The 26,522-nt window shown below is 39.3% G+C and overlaps 2 protein-coding genes across 2 annotated transcripts; both read right to left on the bottom strand.

Moving 5' to 3' along the window:
- Nucleotides 1-7,855: 7,855 nt before the first annotated feature.
- On the bottom strand, nt 7,856-9,176 carry LOC147514860 (CBS domain-containing protein CBSX3, mitochondrial-like). The gene is made up of 6 exons (XM_086594419.1): nt 9,078-9,176; nt 8,732-8,986; nt 8,545-8,626; nt 8,390-8,463; nt 8,235-8,295; nt 7,856-8,108 (listed from the first exon to the last, which is right to left on the bottom strand). The coding sequence occupies exons 2-6, from the start codon at nt 8,978-8,980 to the stop codon at nt 7,966-7,968; spliced, it is 609 nt and encodes a 202-aa protein (XP_086450545.1). The 5' UTR covers nt 8,981-8,986; nt 9,078-9,176; the 3' UTR covers nt 7,856-7,965.
- A 13,876-nt stretch (nt 9,177-23,052) lies between these two features.
- Nucleotides 23,053-25,668, bottom strand: LOC147514861 (tubby-like F-box protein 5). The gene is made up of 4 exons (XM_086585345.1): nt 24,906-25,668; nt 24,722-24,809; nt 24,191-24,323; nt 23,053-24,086 (listed from the first exon to the last, which is right to left on the bottom strand). The coding sequence occupies exons 1-4, from the start codon at nt 25,227-25,229 to the stop codon at nt 23,414-23,416; spliced, it is 1,218 nt and encodes a 405-aa protein (XP_086441471.1). The 5' UTR covers nt 25,230-25,668; the 3' UTR covers nt 23,053-23,413.
- Between the last annotated feature and the right edge of the window lie 854 nt (nt 25,669-26,522).

Genomic DNA, 26,522 nt, shown 5'->3' on the forward strand with positions numbered 1-26,522 from the left:
CCAGGTGATACCATGTTAACTTGCCTGGTCTCAGGCTCTTCACTTTCTTCCATTTGTTGCCATAACCCCTGCTGGTTCGTACTCACCCCTGTAGCAACTATCAGAAGATTTTCTTGGCTCTCCTCTGACCTCCTCATAATCTCTTGGTTATTGTTTAAGGCTACCACTACTGCTAGGGGTTCCACATTTCCCCCATCTTCTTGTTTTGTCGAGCTGCCTACTTCCTATTGGCTTTCTGTATGCCCCTCAGCTGAATTTGGATTTGTTGGCACCCCCTCAGTTTGTTGTGTTGCTCTTCTTACCCACACCCGAGTAGTCCTTCCTGTGCATTTCTCATCAGTATGCCCAAATCAGTTACACTTACTATAGGACATAGGCTTCCATGGGTATTCAAGTGGTATTACCACCTCTCCATTTCCATCTTTCACTTTGATGGATTCCTTATACACATGATTCACAAGAAATTCAATGCAAAATCTCGCAAACAATAGTCTTCTCCGCTTTGCAGTCGTATCGTCCATAAATATCGGTGTTCCTCCTGTAGGAACCGTTATTCGGAATGCAATATTTCTACAAACCACGAGAACCACGTGTAGTGGAATTAATGGGTTCTCACGATTTGTGATTGGAAAACATACCTTTGAATCCGATTTAGATAACTCTAAGAATCCAAGCTTTATCAAATCCGAAATCAACAATCAACCTCTTGATCTTCTGTTGTATTCCTTTAAAATAGATTGGACGTTGTGTGGACAACGATCTACCAATCCCCTTCTTTCTCTCAAGATCATAAACGAATTCAGATCTACTTTTCTTGCCTCTTTTTTAGAATTAGTGAATAGTGAATTTCGGCCAGAGAGAAAGAGTATTCTATTTATAGGCTACAACAGGGACCATGAGGAGAAATTAGGGTTAGGCCTCCTAACGAGCTTGGGCTTCCCATGTTCGCCCCGAACACACGACCCAAATCCATCAACAAATGGCTTACTCCACTAAAAGCCATTGTTGCACTACCACCCTAATCCCAAATTACGTGTCATCATTTATGGGCTCCATATTATATGCTAGTTGATCTCCCCATGTTTAAGATATCGAATATCCGTTGATTAAGTCAAGTTACTGACAACTACATTAATCAACTTCTTATGTCCTTGAGTAGTACCACTCATCCTCATTGTCATGTCGGAATAAATCCACTTGTAGGGTTTACATGACAATCTTTTTGAGCTCCTCAAGGGACATCATCAACCCGACTTCTTGGGGACACGGATTCCTTCTATAATCAACAACACACCTTACATACAATGTCATTACCCAATCCATCGAGTTTGTTGATTCACAAATGAATCTCACTCATTGATGATTTAAAGTAATGTACAATGCACGTAAGTGCCCGTTATTATATCCGGATTAGGAGGACAAGCATCCATAATAACAGAGGCGTTTATTCTCTTATATAGTCAGTATAAGGAGAAACAACCTCACTTGGTCCTGTTCAATACACACAAAGTGTACTAATATAATCCTATAGTCAAGATAGACTAATACCATATTATACTACAACCGTACCAATGGTTTGTCCAAATCCATCTAGGTTGTGAACAATTACTTATACTTTATAAGGTATTGATGATATGATCTTCTGTGTGTTCACACCATATCATCTATAACATAAAGTATTAGACACATGCATATAACTAATAACATATATAATATGCATAACATTTGCCTATATGATTCTCATTCAAAATATAAAGAATTAAAGTTAATACAAAAGTAATGTTTTTAGTATATAACCCTATCACCTCCAACCAAACTTGCAAGGTAAGATAAGCAATCAAAGGTCCACATCTCCTTAGGTACATCCATTAACTTTACCCAGACCGGAGCTGACGCCACCTTATTTTTGTAATTATCAACCTCAACAGTCCATGGTTTCACAACAAACACTCTACCCGCAATGAAAATTGGCCTCTCCTCGAGCACTGATAAGAGCCCAAAACTGTAGTTTTAACCCCTTAATAATCATACTGTTAGACCAATTATATGAATAATAAGTAAGAGTTAATACTGATTACGTGTTTTTATGCATTTCAGGCTTCAAAGTCCATTATGTGCAGAACTGTGCCAATTTTAGCGAGATAAAGGAGCAACAAATGCCAGAACTTCCGAATGCCATATCTTTGGACTCAGACCTCGGAATTGGGCTTACCTTATGTCAAAACGACCGGCTCGGAAAGAGCTTTCCAATGGTCTAAGCCTTGACCCAATCAGAGGAGCAGAAGTGGACAAAAAGTCTGTTGAAGCGAACTGCAGCTGAAGAGGCCTTTTTGGACCGAAAGAATTGGGTTTTGGGCCTGATTCTCTGGCCCAAAACATGGCTCCAAGCCCATGCACGATTTTTGGATCTGGATGTATAAAAACAAAAGCTTCATTCTTTGTTAATGGTAGCTAGTTAGACCTAAATTAATATATAGAATTCTAGATCTAGTTTTATTAATAGATTAAGTTTTAGTTCCATTTCAATTCCTGTTTTAGATTAAATCTTTGAATGATTGTTCTTGATTGATTAGATTAATAAAATAGTTAGTTGTCAATTTTGAATTTCGTCATTTCCATTCTAGATCTAAATTAAATTCTTGTTATTATTCCATTCCAGCCATTAAATTAGATTCATTATTGTTAATTAAGTAAAATCTCAATTTCTTACATTATGTTTAGTTTAGATTCAATGGGAAATGTTAGTTTGATGACTCAAGACTAAACCTCCATTAGAGGGGTTGATGAAGCCTTGATGAAAACTTAGTGGTTAGTATAGAATTTGGTAGTAGAATCTATTCCACTCTAGAAGGTCGTGTTTCGCCATGAGAATGGGTGGACGACCTCACATGCTAGTTAGTATCCGGTAGGAATGCCATGAACACTAGGGATTAGACTCGAAATTCTTGCCGTTAAAACGTAAGAATCGAGATACGACAATCTATACTAGGTTATTAAGTTAGATTCGAGGTGGATTTAATTCCCCTCTATTTCTTTATCTAGAGTCAAACAATCGTATTTCCGTAGCTTCGTAGATTATCTTGTTATTTATTATATCTAGTTATTTAAAATAACGCGTCTTGTTAGCATAACATTTCGTAAAGCTCTCATTGACTTAAGGCTGATTTCTTAGACTTAGAAGACAATCCATGCTAGGGAACTAGGAGTGGAACGAACTTCCTACTCCACTTAGTGCAATTCGCATCGAGAGTAGAAGCTTTGATAATAGACACGAAAATAGTTTAAGTTTACTTACGTTGTGAATTCATCGTTCATTTCGTAGGTAGACTATTCATTTTACTTTTATCAAGCACCATTTGTCTATCCTCAGGGCTAGTGAAATTCATATAAAATAGCTCCTTATCAGTAGTAATATCAAATGATCCTTTGAGCTTCCACTTTCTCTCTAGGAAATCCTTTACCATTGGGAATGAGAGCCTTAAGTCCAAAAAATAACCCACTAGGTACTCATCCCATTGTTGGATTCCTTGCTCAATCAGTTCTTGTGGGAATTGAGCTACATCTCCAACAAAGATAGGTGTGTATTCTTTAAACGCCACATTCACTTCTTGTGCACCATTTCTACCGAACAATGCATTCCAAGAGTTTGTTCGTGTTCCATTGTTGTTTTGTGTAGGTGCCACCTCAGGATTACTTGTTGACGCCATACTGGTTTGCATACGTAAACAGACAAATAGTTACCCTAATGAACTCTCGCTGTAACTCAGTGGAGGATTTTACCAATAGAGTTTATAAGATTCATTTGGTTTGAACAGGAAAAACTCTGAGCTAGAAAGGACCGTAAGGGAAGAGAAGAGATAGATGCGAAGCTCTACCTTGAATTTCAATCTCTCTAGAACTCACACTGTAAAGCAGTGGAGGATTTTACCCAAGAGGACCGAATAGACCCCCAAATTCTAGAACTCTCACTGTTTAACAATGGAGGATTTACCCGATTTGGAAGGAGTTTTGAAGATAAGACGATAAAATTTTACTCCAAACTTTTTCTTTTACTAAAAGCGGCAAAAAACAAAGAAGTACTATATCAGTTTTCAACTTAAGTTATGTCACTCCCAGTCGCCCCATAACTGGTCTCTATGTTAGTTGTTTCAAACACCTAACACACTTTATGATTTGCATCAGAAATTGGATGCAAATGTATTGAACTAACCTCAAAATATAGTTGGGTTATATGTTGTGGGAATGTCTCGATAAGTATAGTTTTGCATTTAAAATGGTATTTATCTTATATCTTTCCGTATAATTGGAAACTCCTTACTATTCAAGTAGCTTCAATATATATAAATTTCGCCTTATAGGCAATCTCACAAAACTTCAATCAAACTTCTATTATTAAACAACAAAATGAAGTTGAAGGATTTTATCAAAGGTGAGTTTTTTTTTTTTTTTTTTAATGGAGAGTGAGGTTTTCACGTGATAAGAAATTTGGATGAGTGATCAATATAATATTAATATATAATAGTTCTGCATATTTGTAAATATTTTTTAGAATAATTAATATAACAACACCCGTTTGTAGATAATCTTTGAAGATTCCACATAGTGAGTTATGCATAATTAAAAGAATAATTAACGAAAAATCGGGAACTGGATCATCTTCGAAGATCCCACATAGTAAATCAAGCATAATTTATTTTTTATGTCATGTTTGCAAGGACGCTACAGATGGATAAGTAGAAGTTGGTATTACACACCACATTGGATAATTAAAAGGAAATCAAAAACTAGATTCAAATACATAACTGAGCTCAAAGAGTAATTAACGGGAAATCAAAAACTTTATGCAAATGCAATAAACTAACTAAAAAAGTAAGTAACTATAAATCGAAAACTAGATGCAACTTCATTAAACTAACGTCAGAGAATAACTAACAGGAAATTAGAAATTTTATACAAATCCTTTGAAAAATATTTAACGAGAAATCAGAAACAATATGCAAATGCATCAAAAAAACCTAAAATAATAATTAACGAGAAACTTGATGCAAATGCATTGAACTAACCTTAAAAAATAATTAGCAGAAAATCAAAAACCGAATGCAACTGCATTGAACTAACCTCATAGAATAATTGGTGGGAAATCGAAAACTAAATGCAAATACATGGAAATAATCTCAAAGAATATTTAACGGGAAATCAAAAACCAGATGTAATTGTATCGAACTAACCTCAAAGCATAAATAATGATAAACTAGATACAGATGTATTGAACTAACCTTAAAGAGTTATTAACGGAAAATTGGAAAATGGATGCAAATGCAATGAACTAATCTCAAAGACTAATTAATGAAACGTCAAAAAATGGATGAAACTACACTAAACTAACCTAAATAAACAATTAATGGGAAATTATAAATTTGGTGTAACTACATTGAACTAACATCAAAAAATAATTAACTAGAAATCAAAAACTTGATGCAAATGCATTGAACTAACCTCAAAGAATAATTAACAGGAAATCAAAAATTGGATGCAACTGCATTGAACAAACCTCAAAGAATAATTAACAGAAAATCAGAAACTGGATGCAACTGCATTAAACTAAAATCAGAGATTAACTAATGGGAAATCAGAAATTGGATGCAAATGCATTGAAATAACCTCAAAGAATAGTTAACTGGAAATCGGAATTGAAGTCGAATGTAACTACATCAAACTAACCTCAAGGCATAAATAACTAAAAATTGTAAACTAGATGCAAATGCATCGAACAAATCTTAAAAAATAATTAACGGAAAATCAAAAACTGGATGCAGATGTATTGAACTAACCTCAAAAAGTAATTAACGGGAAATCAGAATCTGGATGCAAATGCAATGAACTAATCTCAAGGACTAATTAACGAAATATCGAAAACTGGATGCAACTATACTGAATTAACCTTAATGTCATAAAGTTGAAGCAATTGCACTGAACTAACCTCAAATAATAATTAACGGGAAATTGAAAACTGGATGCAAATACATTGAACTAACCTCAAAGAATAATTAATGGAAAATCAGAAACTTGATGCAAATACATTGAACTAATAACCCTTAAACATATTTGTATTATATGTAGAGAGAATAGAATGTCTTGACAAATATAGTTTTGCATTTTAAGTAGTATTTATCATAATTCTTTTATTATGATTGAGAATGTCTTGCTATTCAAATAGCTTCAATATTATCTTCGTCGCATTGGATATTCTCACAAAACTTTAATCAAACTTTTATTATTAAACCTAACAACAAAAAGAAGTAGTCGATGAGTTTTATCAAGGTTTAGTGCTTCATTTTTATAGAGAGTAGTGCAAGAAATTTGAATGAGTGATTAATATAAGTTTCATATTTCATAGCACTGTATAGTTGCTAATATTTTTTAGAATAATTTAATATAACGGCACCCGTTTGTAGAACATATTCGAAAGCTAGTCTTTAGTTATTGCCTTAGCCCTTATGGACCATATAGCATTATAAGTTGTTAATTATCCCTGATTTTTATATGCTTCACCCTCTCAAAATAGGCTTTCACTTGTTGTGTTGTAGTTAGGGCAGGGATCAGGTCGGGGTCAAGTCGGATATGGCTATATCCAAATCCGAATCCGAATAGTTTCATAATATTCGAACCCGAACCCGATTATATCCGAAATTTAATATCTGAACCCGATTATATCCGAAATTTAATATCCGAACCCGATTATATCCGACTAACCTGATCGGATAACACTAAAAATTTTAAAAAAAAAAAAAAACCCAAAAAATATATCCGAATCCGAATCCAACATACCCGAACCCGAACTATTCGGGGTCGGGTCGGATTCGGGTCAAACCCTACCCGATTCCCTGCCATAGTTGTAGTGCGTCTTGTTTGATATAATCTGTCTTTATCTCTTTCTTGTTTCCGGTGGAATCATAATTTCATTAATCAAAATATGGCTTTGCAATCCCAGAGTAACATAGGCAGCAAAAGCAATGCAAATTTTGCCACCATTGTCTGTACTCTGTAGTAAATTGTCCGCGGTAAAATTATTTACTATCTATATGAATTATAATGAGAGCAGCCATCATGGTTAAATGGAAGTAAACTTAATTTGTAAAATGTAATATCGCATATTGGCAGCAACTACGTGTATACACTAGAACCAGATTTGAAATTTGCATATAAGGCTAAGTCCAATGGTGCGGCAAAACACCAAATATCACGGACATTTTGATCCAATAGTGTGTCAAAACGTTAACCCGCCAACGCTATCTGTATAAGTTTACTTATATATAGCGTCAGTTTTAACGGGATAGCGTCAAGTCTACACGCCACTCAAAGTGGCGGGTAAAAGAAATCTAAACCACACGCCTTTCGGAATGGCGGCTAGAGAGTCAAAAAAAAAAAAAAATCTTTTTTTAATTTTTTTTCCCCACACGCCTGTGGGAATGGCGGTTGGAGAGTCTCAAAAAAAAAAAAAATCCTACCCGCCATAGGCACTGGCGGTTGAGAGCCCTAATTTTTTGTTTTTTTTTTTTTTTCCACACGCATGTTGGAATGGCGGTTGGAGAGTCCAAAAAAAAAAAAAAATCCTACCCGCCATAGGCACTGGCCGTTGAGAGTCCTAAAAAAAAAAACTTTTTTTTATTTTTTTTTCCACACGCCTGTGGGAATGGCGGTTGAAGAGTCCTAAAAAAATAACCATTGGGTTGGGAAACGCTAAGCCGCTAACTGTATACACTATGCTATTGTGGTTTGGCAGGATGGCACACCAAACCATTGGACTTAGCCTAAAGGATGCACATAATCAAGCTGGGAGGGTCCAATGTCGACGCGGCACGTTAACATTGTTATATTGGTATGAGGAATTTAACAAGGATAATCAGATCTTCCCATGTAGAGCATCAAACAGATCTGAATAAACAATAGACCAAGAGTTGGACTCTAATAATATTCTCCTTTAATGAAGTCATTTAGGCGCTTCACTTCCTCCTTTTGTTGATCCACCACTGTTCGAACGACATCTACAATAGAAATCATGCCAACAACCTTCATATCTATTACCGGCATATGTCGTATCTGGTTTTCTGTTGAACACCAAGAAAAATATCATCAAGTCTTCCAAGCATGTTTATCTTGTATTATTTGGTAATTCTAATTTGTTGAATGTTTAATACTTCAATTAATCTGAGTCGAAGCTATATATAACTTGCCTGTCATCAGTTGCATTGCTTGTAGAATATTGGTATCAGGTCTCACTGTGATCAACTTGTTCTGTACCAGTAGGACATATAAATTAAGCCAGGGTTACAAAAGAAAGTAGTTGATGTTTGTAGTAAAAGTTTCATTTATAGCAAAATGAACGAACCTCGTCCGTCATGATTTCCCCGACTTTCGTCGATTTTGAGTTTCTTCCCTGTACAATTATCTTCCTTAGATAGTCTGTTGCAATCAATTTGTCCGTTAGGAATGAACAAAATGTCACCTAGCACTTTGGCTTACATAACGATGAAAACAAATTACCTCTTTCAGTAATGATTCCTGCAATGTAGTTTGGTTTTCCCGGCTTCAGAACTGCCAATGATCCAATATTGTTTAGTGTCATCTGTGATGTATAATACCAAAGTAAATATATTGTTGTTTATTCTAAAAATTTATATACATTTATATTTATATACATTCTAAAAACTTGATAGCTATAGCATCCTACTTGCTTCACTGCATCGTAGACAGTATCATTTGTTCGGCACCAGAACAAAGAATTATCCTTTTCTCCCTTTGTCTTTAAAACTTCTTCCACTGTTGTATTCTCCAATCCTTTGTTTTGCATTGCTGAATAGGTAGCACATTCGTATCGTGAGAATACCTTTGCTCTTACAGCAGGAACCCGTATATGTTGTGGAGTTGTATTCTTGGAGATGTCCTGAATAGGCCTCAGAGCTGTAGCAATTCTGTACATTTTTCCCTACAAAAATTGAAGATGTAGAGGTTTCGTAAAAAGCAATGTGCACCTTGAAGGCAATAAGACTCTTATGTTCTAACAGATGCGGCCTTACAGATGCTGATGTTCAGGACATGCTACCGCAATTCTGATACAAATAATGAGGTTGCAGTACTTGGGGACATCCTAGTCATCTGTCCGATTTCACAAAATCCTTTTCTTGTGTGACAAAGGTGGAACTGGAACATCTTGATTCCTAACTTTTTCATTGGTAAAAGTATTTGTAAAGAAAGTCCTGAGACAAAGCTTGTCTTCAGAGAGATACTTGTCATTTCTTGTTGGTTATCTAAAAATTATGGTGACAAAATAATAAATAAATAAGGGTCTGCAAAGCCGGCCAATTTACTCGCGTGGCTAGTGTACAAGTTAATAGGTAAATCCTGTCATTTCTTTCACAATAAAAGACCATCATTCGCCTAATAAATAATCCATATCCAAAACCATGAATATAATATGTTGATGCAACACCAGCTATGCAGTTTAACTGTTTAAGGCGTGGGCACATGCTGTGAGCCTAGTGTCTCGCCAATGGGCCTAGGAGGATCATTGACTGCCTTAGAAATTATCTACGTTCAAAGTAGTGACTATTGAGTATTGAGTACCCCTCCTACAAGCTACAAAAAGTTTGCTTTCTCCCCCACAGACTTACCACTTCAGCCCCAGTTTACGGCTTTTACTTATTTCTACGCGTTTCAAATATGGCTTTGTTACTTTTGCTTATTTTCACGAGATAGTGCATAAATTTGTTGGAACAGACTTTGCATTAACGTTTGGTTCATGAAACCATAGTACAAAATATCCCGATATATCGCGATATTTGGGGATATCTATCCAAATTTCAAAAAAAAATATATAAATATCACGATATGTTCAGAGATATATACGACTGTAAATATCGACGATATTTAAATGATATTTGCAATATTTGTAATATTTTACGATATTTTGCGATATTTGACGATATTTTGTGTATATAACAATTTTATTTAATATTTACCATTATATTTCAAATAAATATAAATAATGTATCATGATATATCAAGAAATATCTACAATATCTACGATATTTATCGATATTTTGAATATATCTACGATATTTGCATGTGAAACAATGTCAAATATCCTCAAAGAGGGGGATATATCCACGATACATATCCAGAAATTGAATATCGATAAATACCCATATCCTGATATTTTGTACTATGCATGAAACTATAAGTAGTCCATGAAGAGATAGAGAATACCAGTGATGCACATACCCCACTTCCGTATACAGGAGGAGACTTTCGCTTTACTAAAAATTTAACACAACATGCTCGTTGCAATTTGCGTTGCGTTGTTTTCACTTCAAATCTCACTTCATAGCGCTGAACCAACCTCTGTGTACTCTGTATGCCTCTCCAGATTATAATGTAGATGCTCTTATGTCTTGTACAGAGCTTTGGATTAGATGTATACTCAAAGATTACAACCTATGAACTCACTTGTATTAGGGTATTCTTTTTCTCTCTCTCTCAATCTTTTTTCCTCCCTTCTTTCTCCTCTTCTTTTTCTTTATATACTCTCTTTTTTCTCTAACCTCTCTCTCGATCTGGTTCGTTCATCTTTTCCCATCTCGCCCTCTACCTCTCCACCTATCGCTAACCGTATATGGCAGTTCTTGGCAGTTAGGTTACCGCTGACCTGATCCACTGCATCATGTCTCCTCTTCCCTATTCAACATACGTCTCCCTTGCCACATATAACATCTTATGTCATGAATACGTCCACTACAAATGCCCTCTCTCGTAGGGCTGGCAATGGGTCGGGTAATAACCGATACCCGATCCGGTCCGAACTAATAAAAGCGGGTCTGGATCAGGTAGTTAGTATATTGGACCGGTTCTGAGTCTTGAAAATCAGAACCGGACTCTTATTGGATTGGTTCTAGATTAAGTATGTACCGAACCATTATAGGCCTAATCCGATTAAAATTTTTAGTCTTATTCTTCCTAATTTTCCTCCACCATATATTTCTATTACCTTATGCAACATTGCAATATTTAAAGTTCCAAAATAAGATATGCAAAATACATATGTAATATTACAATATTTTTTTACATAATAAAAAGATGGTTTCTATCTAAAGAAAAATCCTCCTTTACAAATTTGGATTTCAAATAATTCATTATGTCTTTTGGATTTGTGTACCTTGTTTTTGTGTTTAGCAAAAAAAAATTATTTAATATTTATATAACGAAAATTAGGATCCAATTATAAAAAACTCGGTTCACCGAGTTGAAATTAGGCTTATTGGTTCGGAACGGATCGGATCCGGAATCAAAAAAAAGTTTTCGGTTTGATTCTGGGTTCGGTTCTGGTTTTCTAACTCAAATATCCGTTCGGATCGGGTCCGGTTCTGGGTCTGTATTGTTGAAAAGTAGATCGGTTTTGGATTTGCATATATCCGGACCGATCCAACCCATTGCCAGCCCTACTCTCTCGGTCCTATTGATAGCCCACGGACCGACAATGGGGCCAAGATCTAACTTCTTCCATCCACGGTATATCTCTTTTATTCCACACTATTCACTCTGCTACGTAGCACATGCTCCCTCTTTATCTCCACGTGGGAATGGCGCATGCGCATCTGAACTGGCTTTGCGAATTTCAAGATCCCACGTGTCACCTTTTCCCTGGGTCCTTGCTTGTAATTACCACTTTACCCCTGTTCCTTCAAATCCCGCTCAAACTTCTCACTCCCCTCAAAACCCCAAACCCTTAACTTTTTCTTTTTCTTCAACCTCAACCCTTTATTTTCTTCAATATCTTGCTCTTCCTTTCTACTGTTCCTCAACCCTGTGGATCTTGCTCGCATCCCTCAAGTTTCTGCCTTTTGTTAATCCATTGTCCTGACTACTGTGAATCTCAGGTTTGTTTTCCACCTTCTCTCTTCCCTTCGTTTATTGTTATTTTCCTTTTTTGGTACTGTTTCGCACTCTTTCCTTCTTTTGTTGCTTATACTCTCCCCCATTTCTTCAAGTTATCCATCTTATTGTTAATTTTAGCATGTCGGGATCGGAATCGGTGGATACCGCCGCCACCTGATCCGATAGATATGAGTCCTCCACTTCTAAGTCTAGTCACCCCACCGCTGATCCATCTGAATCCCCAGCCTCAGGATCTGCTAGTCCGGCCGCTGTCCCATCTACTTCAAGGAGGAAGGCTACTCTTCCGCCCCCTCCTTCATATTACCGCAGACCTAATTTAGTTGCAGTCAAAGTCGCTTATGGCATCCCAGATGATATGGTATTAGAACACGTGTCTGGCATCACCCATTTCCCCCAGTTGGTACCACCGCGGCCCGGTTGTCTTGTTACTACCGTTGGCCAGATAGCGGTCGGTTTGCGTTTTCCTTTAACCCTTCTTGATATCGAGGTATGCAATCATTTCAACATCCCTCCCTGTCAAGGCATAAGTAACCTCTGGCATGTTATGTACGCCGCTAACCATTACAATAAAACCCACACTCCTAAAATCCAACTTCAAGACATAATCAGTCATTATTATGTGAAAAAGAGCACCAAATTTGGCAGTGTAGGATATCTGTCATTCTGTACTCGTCTGCGGAAGAAGTCTTTTGTCCTTCGCATTACGACTTCTGACAAGGTGTGGCACTACTATCCCTTGTATGTGTCTGGAAGTTTCCTTTCTGCGGATCTTCCTTCAGACGTTTCTCTAAGGCATCTCCACTTCCTTAAGAGTGGTAAGTAAAACCCTTTAATCCGCAGTACTTCTGTATAACTTTATTTTTAATTTGTCCTTTTCTCTGTGACCCAGGCTGGACACCAGATTCGCGGTCCCAACTCTACACCGGCGTCTACTCTGCGATTTTCCAAGAGCTCCGTGATCTAGGCAAACCGGTCGGCGCGGTTTCTCGGCATAGACCCGGAAAAGGCAACCCTCTTCGCTTGACCCTCTTTTTACAAAATATTGGTAAATACCAAGGTCCGCTATAGGTTGCCCCCCCCCCCCCACCCTAAAGAACGAAAACCCAAATCCTCTCCCCCTCCCAAATGAAAACGTAAAGCCCACAAGTCGTTTGGATACACCACCAAGATCTCCCAATCACGAGCTGTCGCCCAACGAGCCACCGCTCAATCCAACACCCCTAATCCCAATACTGCCCCCTCTTCATATTCTGCATTAGCAGACTAGGAAGACGATTTTGCACACCCTTCCTCTTCTGTTCCAGCTGCTACCATGGCCTCTAACAAATCCCACAAACTCAAACTCTGGGAAAGCGACTCAGATGGTGATAAACCCGTAGACATTGCGGCCAAGAGCCCCCTAACAAAAAAGGCCATAACTGAGTCTGTTGCTCCCTCTGAACCCCATGTTGAATTGACGTGGCCTTTGGCTCAAAGTCGCTGTCCTGGGAAAGAAACTCATTCGTCTAGTTCCCTTTCAACTGGTGCTGCTAAAATCTGGCACCCCCAATTCAAGGCCCGAGATCGTGAAGTAAACATTCGCGATTCAGCTCTGGACAACCCAGTGGTCGCGGCGTCCTTGTTCTTCAGCTCTCACCTTCCACGAGACCAAGCTTACGGCAATTCTGGCTCGTTCGCATCTCACAGAGCAGCCATTTATACTGGCTGGGAAAAGGTGTGTTACTTTCTGTTTTTCTTCTTTCCCTTATAATCTATTGCTTAACAAGTATTTGACTTCAGCTGAGCCTGGACATCGGCTATGTGGTGCGCGGCCTGACTAATACCTTGGAATCTCTAGACGTCGTGAAGAAGGAGATTAATGGTCCTGATGGTTGGAAAGCCAGATTTGCCAAGCTGGAGAAGGATCGGGATGATCTTCGAATCATTGCTGTGAAAGCACAAAAAGCTCTGCAGCAAGCAGAAGATTAGCACCGCGACTATGTTGTCGGGGTCGCCTCTAAACTGGAGAGCCAGAAGGAGATGGATAAACTCGCGGCTCAGGGTGCTGTGGATAAGGCTATGAAGGAAGCTGCTGACAGATTCCGAATCCTGGCTGAGAAGAAGATAGCCCGCGAACTTAAATAACAACTTGAAGAGCTAACTGCGGCTGGGCGTCTACTCCCCATCGGGCCCTCAGTTCCTTCTACTCAAATTGCCTCACCATCCCTTGTTGTTCCAGAGGCCGCGATGCCAAAGTCACCCCAAGCTACTCCCAGCGCGGTCACCTCCCCAATTGAGGTGGATGACGATCTTACAACCGCTGTGGAAGTTGCTGAGGTTTCCTCCCAGAAGGACGCGGCCGAAGTCCAAGAATGAAGCACAAAAAATTGTATTTTTGTTCATCTGAAATTCACATACTCTAAGTATTTGCACTTTTTGGGTCTGTATATACTTTAGCCTGTGTTTCTGGGTATGCCCGGCAGGTCATTAAGCAAACTTCATCGATGGTCCAAGAGCCATTTCATTTTAAATTGCCTCTCAGTTGTTGCTCAAACTCTCTCTTTTTCATAATGTTAGACTCAACTTCCTTATGTTGTTAGAATTAACGCAATTTTATTTGTCAACTGTGAAGCCTAGTGGGGCAACTCAGATTGCCCGCAAGTTGATTTGGACCTGTAATTAACCAAAGGCTCAGCCCCCCTCCGCTGTCTTTGGGCGGCCGTGAAGCATGGTGGGGGGCAGCTCAGTTTGCCCCCAGTTTGATTCTGACATATAGTCCGCGAAAGGCTCTTCCCCCCCCCCGCTGTCTTTGGATGGTCAGGAAGCCCAATTAGAGCAGCTCGGTTTTGCCTCGGTTTGATTCGGACATATAGTCCGCCGGGGGCTCTCCCCTCTCTCTCGAACGGCTGTGAAGCCTTCTTGGGGGCAGCTCAATTTGCCCCCAGTTTGATCCGGACGTATAGTCCGCGGCGGCTCTTCCCCACTATTTTTGGATGGTTGTGAAGCCTTGTGGGAGCAGCTCAGTTTGCCCCCAATTTGATTCGGACGTATAGTCCGGGCGGCTCATCCCCCTTTCTTTGGACGATCAGGAGCCCCTGGTAGGGGCAGCCTTCGGTTTGCCCCCCGCTTTGATTCGGACGATAGTGCAGCGGGCTCTTCCCCGCTATCTTTGGGCGGTTGTAAAGCCTGGTGAGAGCAACTCAGTTTGCCCCCAGTTTGATTCGGACATATAGTCCACGAAGGGGCTCATTCCCCCCCCCCCCCCCCGTTGTCTTCGGACGGCTGTGAAGCCTTTTGGGAGCAGCTCGGTTGCCCCAGATATTGTTTATCACATGCTAATGCTTATATGACTATTGGAAGGAATGCACTCTTTATTTACATAACATGTAACATAAGACAATTTCTCGGCTCATATAACTCTTAATTAAAATCACTTTTCTTTCTCTCGACTGCATAATTAAACAAAGACTCATACATTGAATTTTTTCAACATTCTAATGTTCCATGGCTTCTCGATTTTTTCCCCAGCTGAAGTATGCAACCGATAAGTTCCAGAAGTGCCTTTTTCCATCACCACGTACGGTCCCGCCCAGTTGGGCCCCAGTTTCCCTTCATTTTCCTTCTTGGTGGCTGGGGTAACTCACCGCAGTACCCACTCCCCAACTTTGAAGGATCTCGGCTTTACTCGTTTGTCATATTGCCGCTGTAACTTTCGATGATATTCCTCCAACCGTATGCGGGCTATTTCTGGTTTTTCTTCTATCAGATTCAACTCTCTGGCTAAAATATTCTCATTCAACCCCAACTCCACTGCTCTTGTTCTGGTTGTTAACACTATCATTTCCACTGGTATGACTGCCTCCACCCCGTAGGCCATTGCGAACGGTGATTCATTAGTGGATGTTCGCGGTGTTGTGCGGTAAGCCCATAACACATGATTCAGTTCATCGGCTCATGCACCTTTACGCTCTTCTAGCTTTCTTTTTATATTATCCATTATAATTTTGTTTGATGCCTCTGCTTGCCCATTTCCTTCTGGATTGTAGGGGGCTGAGAACCCTTGCTTCGCCTTGAACGCCTTAAGGAACTTTTGTACTTCCCCGTAAATTGGGTTCCATTATCCGCGATGATCGTATGTGGCAACCCAAACCTACATATGATATTCTCCCACATAAACTTTTTCACATTTTCCTCTTTGACTTGTTGTAATGCCACTCCCTCCACCCACTTGGTAAAATAATCTGTAGCGGCCAACATAAACCTCATTTTGCTGCTCGCCATGAGCAGTGGTCCAACTATATCCAGTGCCCACATGACGAATGGCCAAGGGCTGAAAACATTATGTAACGGCTCTGCTGGTGAATATATGAGCGGTGCAAATCTCTGGCACTTTTCATATCTCTTGGCATACTCTGTGGCGTCCCTCTTCATATGAGACCAAAAGTACCCCTGTGATATCAATTTGTGTGTTGTTGTATGCCCCATCAAGTGACTTCCGCAGTCATCTTCGTGTACCTCAGCCAACACTTCTTGAATCTGTTGCGGCCCTACGCACTTTAACATTGGTCCGCTGAAGTTTCTCCTGTACAAATTCCCATTTAGTAATGTGTACCTTTGACTCACCTGTTCCATCTTTCATCTTTCCTGTTTGTTTTCTATCTCTACCCCCATCAGGAAAGTCTTTATGGGTGTCATCCATCCTAGATCATGCTCGGTGGTGAGCCAAATGCTTTCCTCCTCTGTGGTACTTGGTTTGCTCACCACTCTCACTTCAATAGACCGTCCCTCTGTTCCAGGAAGCATTGCCGCCACATAAGCCAGTGCGTCGGCATGCCTGTTCTCTCCGCGGCCTAGGTGGGTAAACCTGATTTTATCAAATTTGCTTGCTTTTTTCTGCAGAATTTCCAGGTATTTTGCCATCCTTGGACATCGGGCTATAAATCCCCCATTCACCTGGCAAATTACCAAGTTAGAATCCGAATAAACAGACAATTCACGCACCCCCAGATCTGTTGCCAAATCCAATCCTGCTATCACTACTTCATACTCAGATTTATTATTATAAGCCGTAAACCCCAGTTTCATTGACAGCTCTAGCCGATTGTTCTCAGGTGTCACCAGAACGACACCAATTCCATTCCCGGTGTCTATAGCAGATCCATCCGTGAACACTCTCCACCCATTCCGCTGATCCTAAGGATCCAAAGGATTGCGATTCGGTTCCCCTTCCTATTCCATGACCATGTCTTCTCCCCAAGTTGGGTCCTCAGCTGGAAATTCTGCCAAAAACTCCGCCATGGCTTTTGCCTTTTCTGCCGTTCTGATCTAGTACTGAATTTCATAACAACTGAGCATCACCGCCCATTTTAGCATTTTGCCTGACTTTTCTGCCTTCAACGCTTATTTTAGTGGCAGATTCTTTATCACCACTACTGAATGGGCTTTGAAATAAGGCTTCAACTTTAAGGCAGAAAATATCAAAGCTAAAGCGTATTTTTCAATTCTGTTATACCGGGTTTCCACGTCTAACATGGTTTTGCTCTGTAAATATACTGGTCTCTCTACTTTTTCCACCACTCGTACAAGGACGGAGCTTATCGCGTACTCTGAGACACCCAAATATAAATATAACTTCTCCCCCTATTCCGGCTGTGACAATAAAGGTGCTTCTCCCAAATAACCCTTCAACAACTGAAAAACTTCCTCGCACTCCACCGTCCATTGGAAATCCGGAGTCTTCCTCAATAAATGATACAGTGGCCGGCATTTGTCTGATGATTTGCAAATAAATCTATTCAATGTCGCGACTTTTCCCGCCAGTCGTTGCACCTCTTTCACATTCTGGGGGGACGGCATTTCTATCAGTGATCTAATCTGGTAGGGATTCGCCTCAATTCCGCAATGCATGACTATGTACCCCAAGTATTTCCCTGAAGATACTCCAAACGTACATTTCTCGAGGTTGAGTTTGAGCTTATGCTTCCGCAGTATAAGGAAAGTTTCTTGAAAACCCTCTAAATGTTCTTCTTCTAACGTACTTTTTTCCACCATGTCATCAATATATATCTCCATGCTCTTTCGAATTTTGCCCTCTAACATCTTTTCTCCTAACTGCTGAAAGGTGGCCCCAGCATTCTTTAAACCAAATGGCATTCTCGTATAGCAGTAGGTACCCCCTTCCACCACGAAGGTTGTCTTTTCTTGATCTGGGCCAAACATCGCGACTTGATTGTATCCCATTGATGCGTCCATGAATGAGAATATTTTGAACCCTGCTGTGCTATCTACTAGCTCATCCACTCGAGGCATAGGATAGCAATCCTTAGGGCATTCTTTGTTTACCTCTGTAAAGTCAACACACATCCTAACTTTTCCATTCTTCTTGGGAACCGTGACTACATTGGATAACCATTCTGTAAACTCTACGTCCCTAATTATTCCGGCCCCTTTTAACCTTATAACTTATTCGTGGATCCCCTCAGCGTATTTAGGTCTCATGCTTCTCATTTTCTGCCTTACTGGCTTCGCATCTTCATTCATATACGGCGATGACAGTCAAACTCTAGGTCTAACCCTGTTATATCCTCTATCACCCATGCAAATATATCCTTATTCTCTGTCAAAAACTGTATCAGCTTCCCTTTCCACTCATCTGGCAGTTCAGACCCCACCGATGTAAATTTCTCCTCATTCCCGACCCCCAGGTTCACTATCTCAATCTCATCTAAAGTTTTAGGACCGGGCAGAGGCTCATACACTGCTTTCCTGGCCGCATCATGTAATTGTTATGCCGCTCCTTCTTCACTAGTCGCCCCCTCCTCTTTCGTTCCTTGGACCATATTTTTCACAGTCACCTGATGGATATTTTGCGAGGCCACCTGATCCCCTTTAATTTCATACATCCCCCCATTGGTGGGGAAGCGAACCACCTGGTAATATGTCGATGGAATTGCCTTCATTTTATGGATCTATCGTCTCCCTAGGATTGCATTATACTGGGAATTGGTGTCTACCACCATGAATCTTGTGAACACAGTCGCCGGACCCGCTGTCACAGGTAATACCAATTCCCCCATGGGCTCTGTCATATTGCCATTGAAACCAAACAAATTTGTTTGAGGGACTTCCAACTGGTCTCTGTCGATGTTCATTTCCTCCATGGCCCCTTTGAATAACAAGTCCACTGAATTTCCGCAGTCTATCAACACCCTCTTGACCAGATAGTTTCCCATTGTTATAATGATTACCAATGCATCCTCATGTGGTGATATAACTGACTCTAGATCCTTGGGAGAGAACACTATGACTTCCTCTCCCGTCGCGGTTCCACTGACTAACCGCGGTATGCTCACCACCTTGTTGACCTGCTGCAAACTTGCCGTCTTTCTAATCTTGTCTCGGTGTGCATTTCTCCCTAAAGTTTCCCCACTAAAAATGACATTGATAGTCCCTAAGATTCTAGCTGGTGCCAACACTTTCTCGGTGTGACGAACCTCAGTGACAAATTCCCTCAGCATCCCCTTCTCAATCATCCTTTCCACCAACCACTTCAAGGCATAGCACTCATTAGTAGCGTGGTTCCTAATCTAATGATATGCGCAAAATAGTTTCCCTTCTATCTCACCGGGAGTATTCCGTGGACCCTCATAGTATTGCCGCCCCTTAATTAGCGACAAGATCTCCTCTAACGATCTGTTAAGCGGGGTTGGCTCTATCTCGCGATATGGCTTCCTTTCTCGGATATCCCTCCTACCACGATCCCCAGTCCTCTCTAGTCCTCTATTCTCTCCTCTGTATGATACCTTTTCTTTGTCCTCTCTTTTGTTCTTATCCTTTGGGTCATCTCGGTCCACGGCCTGCACTGCTTTCCCCGATCTCTTCTATTCCTTTACAGTCCTCTGCTTTATGTCCTCATATCGTATGTATTTTTCTACCTTTGGGTACAGAGCGTGCAGAGTGGTGATTTCTATCTTGGACACCGACTCATGAACTCTAGTTCCCTGCCTCAAGCCGTGCTGAAAGGCTATAACCGCGGTATGCTCATCTAAATTTTCCACCATCAGCGTCTCTTCCTTGAATCTACACAAAAACTCCCTTAATGACTCCGCTGACCTCTGCTTGATATTGAATAGGGCCGCGATATCTACCACTCTCCTTTTCTAATGTATGAAGTGATCGACAAAGGCGCGCTTTAGCTCTTCAAATCCATTGATGCTCCTCGAGGCTAACTTGTAATACCAGTCTGAGGCTCCACCCTTAAGACTGGCTGGGAACATCATGCATCGGAGTCCATCGTACTTACTTTCCTGCCATAATGGCATCTGTTGTCGGAAGTGATGTAGATGATCTGTCGGGTCTCCTTTTCCATCATACCTTTCAAACCTTGGTTGGTTGAACCTCTTAGGCACTTTTGAATTCCATATCGAATCCGCCAGCGGATTCTTATTGAGACTTGCAACCTCTTTCTGCGCGGCACTTTGGTTAGCTCTCTCTGCTACGCAATTCACTTCCCTATCTTTCTCAATCATCGCCTGTACTACCTCCAGCGTGATGCCCACCGTTGGTTCTGCTCCCATGGGCGGATATCCCTCATTCTCCCCTTCCACTTCACTACCTTATTGATCCCCCCACTCAGTTTCCCCCTGTGTGGTCTCTCTTTCTTTTCTTAACTCATCGTTCTCGTTCCTCAGCCTCACTATTTCCTCTTGAAGAAGTCTGGTGGCGTCTGCCACCACGTCCGATATCTCTTCTTCCCCTACTCCCTCCACCTCTACACTCACTGCTTCCTCTATCGCCTCTCGCACTGCTTCTTTCCTAGGTCTTCCTACTCCTTTTTTTACTATGGTGGCCATTTTGCTAACTCAAGTCCCCACAGATGGCGCCAAATATATACTCAAAAATTACAACCTATGAACTCACTTGTATTAGGGTATTCTTTTTCCCTCTCTCTCAATCTTTTTTCATCCCTTCTTTCTCCTCTTCTTTTTCTTTATATACTCTCTTTTTTCTCTAACCTCTCTCTCGATCTTGTTCGTTCATCTTTTCCCATCTCGCCCTCTACCTCTCCACTTGTCGCTAACCGTATATGGCAGTTCTCGGCAGTTAGGTTACCGCGGACCTGATCCGCTGCATCATGTCTCCTCTTCCCTATTCAGCATACATCCCCCTTGCCACATATAACATCTTATGTCATGAATACGTCCACTACATTAGACTAACCTTTGGAGATGCTCTTATAAACTTCATACGACCTTTGGGATAGATGTGTATGTTTAAGAGCCACCTGGTTCTATGTTTTGTCATTTCGGGGCAAAGTTCACTGCAATTTCTGGCACGGTCTAAAAGTTTTGGCCAAGTTAATTTCAAGTTGCCTTGAAGAAACGTTCATTTGTTGGTGGTGGGTAAATAACCACAACGTGTAGAAATAGGATGAAGCCTAAAGAAATGAAAGTTCAATGGTCACAAACAAGTAAGCGTCTCAACCTTTAAATCAGGTTACAAGCAAGTGAAGCAACTCAACCTTTAAGTCATGTTACAAGTAACTCAACCTTTAAATCAGACCATGTTGTTTCAACACTCAGGAAGTCACGAGTAACAGATTTGTTGGCAGGTACAACGGCAAAAACAATGGCCCCATTGACAGCTACCTTGCCCCAGCCTACCATGTTCTATCCATAGTACAAAATATCAGGATATGGGTATTTATCGATATTCAATTTCTGGATATGTATCGTGGATATATCCCTCTTTTTGGGGATATTTGACATTGTTTCACATGTAAATATCGTATATATATCTAAAATATCGACAAATATCGTAGATATTGTGGATATTTCTTGATATATCATGATACATTATTTATATTTATTTAAAATATAATAGTAAATATTAAATAAAATTGTTATATGTACAAAATATCGCTAAATATCTCAAAATATTGTAAAATATCTCCAAATATCACAAATATCGCAAATATCGTCAAAATATCACCGATATTTGCAGTTGTATATATCTCTTAACATATCGTGATATTTATATATCTTTTTCTGAAATCTAGATAAATATCCCCAAATATCGCAATATATCGGGATATTTTGTACTATGGTTCTACCAGTACAGACGCAACCTGCAACTCAAAGTGCACATAATTCATTTTATCAGTCCAGAACTCGATATTACCCCCTTGCTTACAAACCACATAATAAGCCCAAGAGAAAATTAAACATAAAAATCCATGTTTCTTCGGCACTTCCAGGGCCTCACCATCCAGTAAGATGGAGTGGTACTCACCTACACATTCACCATCCAACGCTGCCCCAAACCTCCAACTTTTAAGTAACAGTTCCAGGAAGTAGTCTATCAACATCAAATAGAAGCTGACACAAAGTACCAACTCCTAAAATGGTGGCAAAACAGCAATCAATCCCTACAACAGCCGGGATACCACATTGTAGACACTTCTTAATGTTGATTTGGACTACAAAAATGCGTACCAATTGGTAAAATAACCAAAGCACGGAACAACGTGGAGAAAAAAAAAGAAAGATAATTTACAGAGATGACATGCGCATCCAGACATCCAGTAGACCAGGAAAAATGAGTATCATTTAACACTAGTGTGGAACAGGCATACCAAATGTGAATGCCACTAAGTCAGTCAGTTACTAAAGCTCAAACAACAATAAGTACAAAAGGGTAAATAGCTCTATACGAATAATCAAGTGACAGTCGATGTATCAAAACGAAACAAGCTTCCCTGTACAAAGAAATCTGTGAGAATTCTCGAGTATCCTCAGAACAATTCTTCTGAGCAACCCAAGTGTATTAAACACATAACAGAATAATGTAGGGCCATTCAAGGAACAACTAAATTGAATTCTTAAAAACCATCTCAAAAAATAAATAAATAATAATAACAACGACGACAAGAAGAAGAGAAATGCAAGATATATAAAGGCTTAAGTTTCATTCTGGTTCACAAACTTAAACAACATCTGTGCAAATGATAGATTAGTATAAAAAGAACATATACACAATCATTCTTCTGGTATAACTCTCTTAAAAGTAAGAAGATAAATCTTGGCACTATAACTTGGATATTTTAGTCAAAAAACAAAGGCAAGGTAAGAATAAGAAGGTATTATAACTTTTAAAATAGTCGTGGACATTGTTGTAGCCAAAATAGGTATCAAATGTTTTCCCAAAAGATAGATACCAAATACAGTGGGCCTAACTACATACTTCCTACAAATTGTTGTGTAAAAACTGTCTTCTGCATATTCATAAATTACAAAATAGTTTGGGCCCATTTTCTGTGAGATAACCTAATGTCTGCAGTCTGCACAGCTTGCATACTATAACTTACCTGCATAACTAACATGCTGAGAGACAATTGACAAACATCGGAGATAAAATAGCTTCCAGTTTACATATTTACACTGAGCTCTTATGTAGAAGCAAAAAACATGCCGATAATCCGAAGTCATTCACAGGCTGGTTTGGTATCAAAGCTGCTCAAGCAAATTGCAAAGGCTTGGAAGGCTGAGAGTGGGTAACAATAATCCATAGTGAAGATATCTTTCCCTATTTTTCCGAACTGTAGTATTACTTTCTCCTGTTCTTCCTGTGAAACATTGTGGGAAGGCTCGACAGCTGCCACTAGCTGGAAATTCTTAACAGAAGCAACTGTAACACGTCCTCGGAAATTTAAGCACCAACATTGTAGCTGCTCATGCCATCGAGGTGCTTTGTTCTTCAAGATAAGTGGTTCATTTGCACCTCGTACTGGTAGTAGTGGTTCTGATAGCTTTTTAGAGCTGAAATCAACATGTTGATCCTTGGAGATCGGTGTTGGCAAGAGACAAAATTGTTCTTCAAGAGACTGAGGGAACAGAGTTGGTGTGGGTGCAGTGCCCCCTTCCAGAATAGAAGAAATGGGTATGGAATACATGGTGCATTGCATTCTCCTAGGTCCTCTGGCACGCAAAACATTTAGTTCATATCCTATGGTGCCTATATTGTAATTACCAGCTGGGACTCTCGGAGAAACTTGCTTGGAGTGAATTCTTCGATGTGTACGGCTACTTGAAGGGACATCAACCTCATATGGAGGTTGGTTGTCATACACAGTAAACTTGGTCCCCAGAAAATTAGACCTGGAAGAAGTGAACAAATTCATTTCAGTTTAGGAAAACATTTACAAGTAGAGAACTCCAGTATTAGGACAAGGTAACCAAAATGAGAAGAAACTAAAACTTGCCTCAGTTTCCCAAGATATGTATTACTAACTCGAGAGAAATCATCAGCAACCAATGATATCACAAATTCTGTGCGTGTTGTTTTTCTAATCTTTTTAGCTGCTAACAACAATTTCCCATTCTCCCCCAACAGTGCTGTAATTTTATTAACAAGACAAAAAAAAATTAATATTACTCTATGAATATATCGGCCAAAGTTAATTATACGCTTATGCCCCTACAAAGCAGATAAACTACTACAAAGGTGGAGAGATACTCTAGTCAGATATTTTTTTCTTATTTATTTTTCGATAAGTATTCTAGTCAGATCTTGAGCCTAACAAATAAACATAAACCAGGTCGCACACAGTTCTACTTGTGAGTGTATTGCAAGGAAAGAAGAACAATTTAATGTTGTTCATAGTGAATCCATTTTAAATTGCTAAGTATTTTATTCCATACTAATTGATTGATCAGCATTTCAACAAACACTACGAAAGATAAATTAGTGAAACTTTAAAAAAGAAAAAACAATTAGAAAAGAAGAAATTTACCAGGGGTCAGACCAAGATACAGTCGATATGTATTAGTCCCTCTTTCCCTTCTGATAAAACAGTGTATAGGGGAATCGCGCGGTCCAGGCTGTTTAACAGGAAACAAAACCATTGTATTAAACAAAAGAAATTCACAAACCTCGAATGAACTAAAAACTGAAAAAATAAAAACAAACGCCATTACCTGCTTCAACGAAATAGGGAATGTAAGCCTTCCACATTCCTCAGGAGTCTTCACAACCTCCTTAGTAATATCCCTCCATGATTTACAAACAGAAGCACAAGCAACAACATGACGCCTCGCAGGCCAACATGTCTGGCTGGCTTCCAGTCTCTTAATCACATCAAGTAATAACTCCGGTGGTAAATTAGCCCATCGACTTTGTTGAACCGATCCATTTCTAAATCGCGGCCCAACCGGCGTGATTTCTGACCTACTCCTACCATGCTTATTCCCATTTCCATCTTTCTTCTCTCTAAACTCCCTAAAAATATTCTTCAACGACATTTCTAAATCACCTTAAATAACACCCTTCCAAACCAGAAACTCATATATATTATACAATACAAAATGAAAATGCTTGGAAATGCAGAAGATAAACCGGTTTTACATACTAGATCTGGTAACAAGACCCAACAAGCGAAATGATACAAATGCTGGGATTATATACAAATGGTGGGGTAAGCATGAAAAGCAAGAGATTATATATCAAAAAAACAAATGTGAAAAAACTCAGAAAAAAAGGGGGAAACAAGGCCAATGTAAGACCATGCCCCTCCACTTTACTTTCTTGTTATTCTGATTTTTTTTTTTTTTTAAATCTTTCTATAAACCCATTACTAGCAAATCCCCACCACCCATAACCATTGTTGTTCACTTGTTGGATTTTATAAACACACTTTTGTTTATGTTTTTTTTCTCTCTCTCTCTTCACGTTGTTTTGAATATTAAGGCCTCTTTTATTCTTGTTTTTAAGACCATCTGTTAGACTTTTAGAAAGTGATTAAATTTAGTTTTAGTTATGCTTTTTATCCATTTCTAGGCAAGATTTTAGTAATAGACTAGATTTTGGACCCCGGCATACGACCGGGATCTATTAAATATTTTGTGTGTTGAAAAGGTTTTCACAAAATGTTTTACACAAATTTTTGAATCAGAATATATTTTTATTGAAAAGAAATAAGTTAATGGCAAATGATTATGGTGCATGAATACTTGGAAACTAAGGGATCAAATTGAGATAGCCTTTGCCATGGTTTATGATATTAATCCATAATTTTCAAATATAATTATCTTAAACTCGATCTAAATTTTGTATAATAGTTTTTTAGATTTATGGTGATTTAGCGGCAAATTTTCGAATCGAGAATATATTTTTATTGAAAATAAACCCGAAATACATTAATGAGCAGCGATAATGGTGCATAAGTACTTGGAAACTAAGAGATCAAATTGATATAGCCTCTTCACTTTGTGGTTTAGAATATTAATTCGTAATTTTCAAATATAATTATCTTAAACTCGATCTAGCTTGTATAATAGTTTTTTAAGATTTATGGTGATTTAGCGGCAAATTTTCGAATCACAATATATTTTTATTAAAAATAAACCGAAATACGTTAATAGGCAGTGATTATGGTGCATAAGTATTTGGAAACTAAGGGATCAAATTGAGATAGCCTCTTCACTTTGTGATTTAGGATATTAATCCGTAATTTTCAAATGGAATTATCTTAAACTCGATCTAGCTTGTATAATAGTTTTATTAGATTTATTGTGATTTAGCAGTAAATCATCACC

The sequence above is a fragment of the Coptis chinensis genome, chromosome 2 (assembly GCF_015680905.1).
Source record: "Coptis chinensis isolate HL-2020 chromosome 2, ASM1568090v1, whole genome shotgun sequence".
NCBI classification, from domain to species: domain Eukaryota; kingdom Viridiplantae; phylum Streptophyta; class Magnoliopsida; order Ranunculales; family Ranunculaceae; genus Coptis; species Coptis chinensis.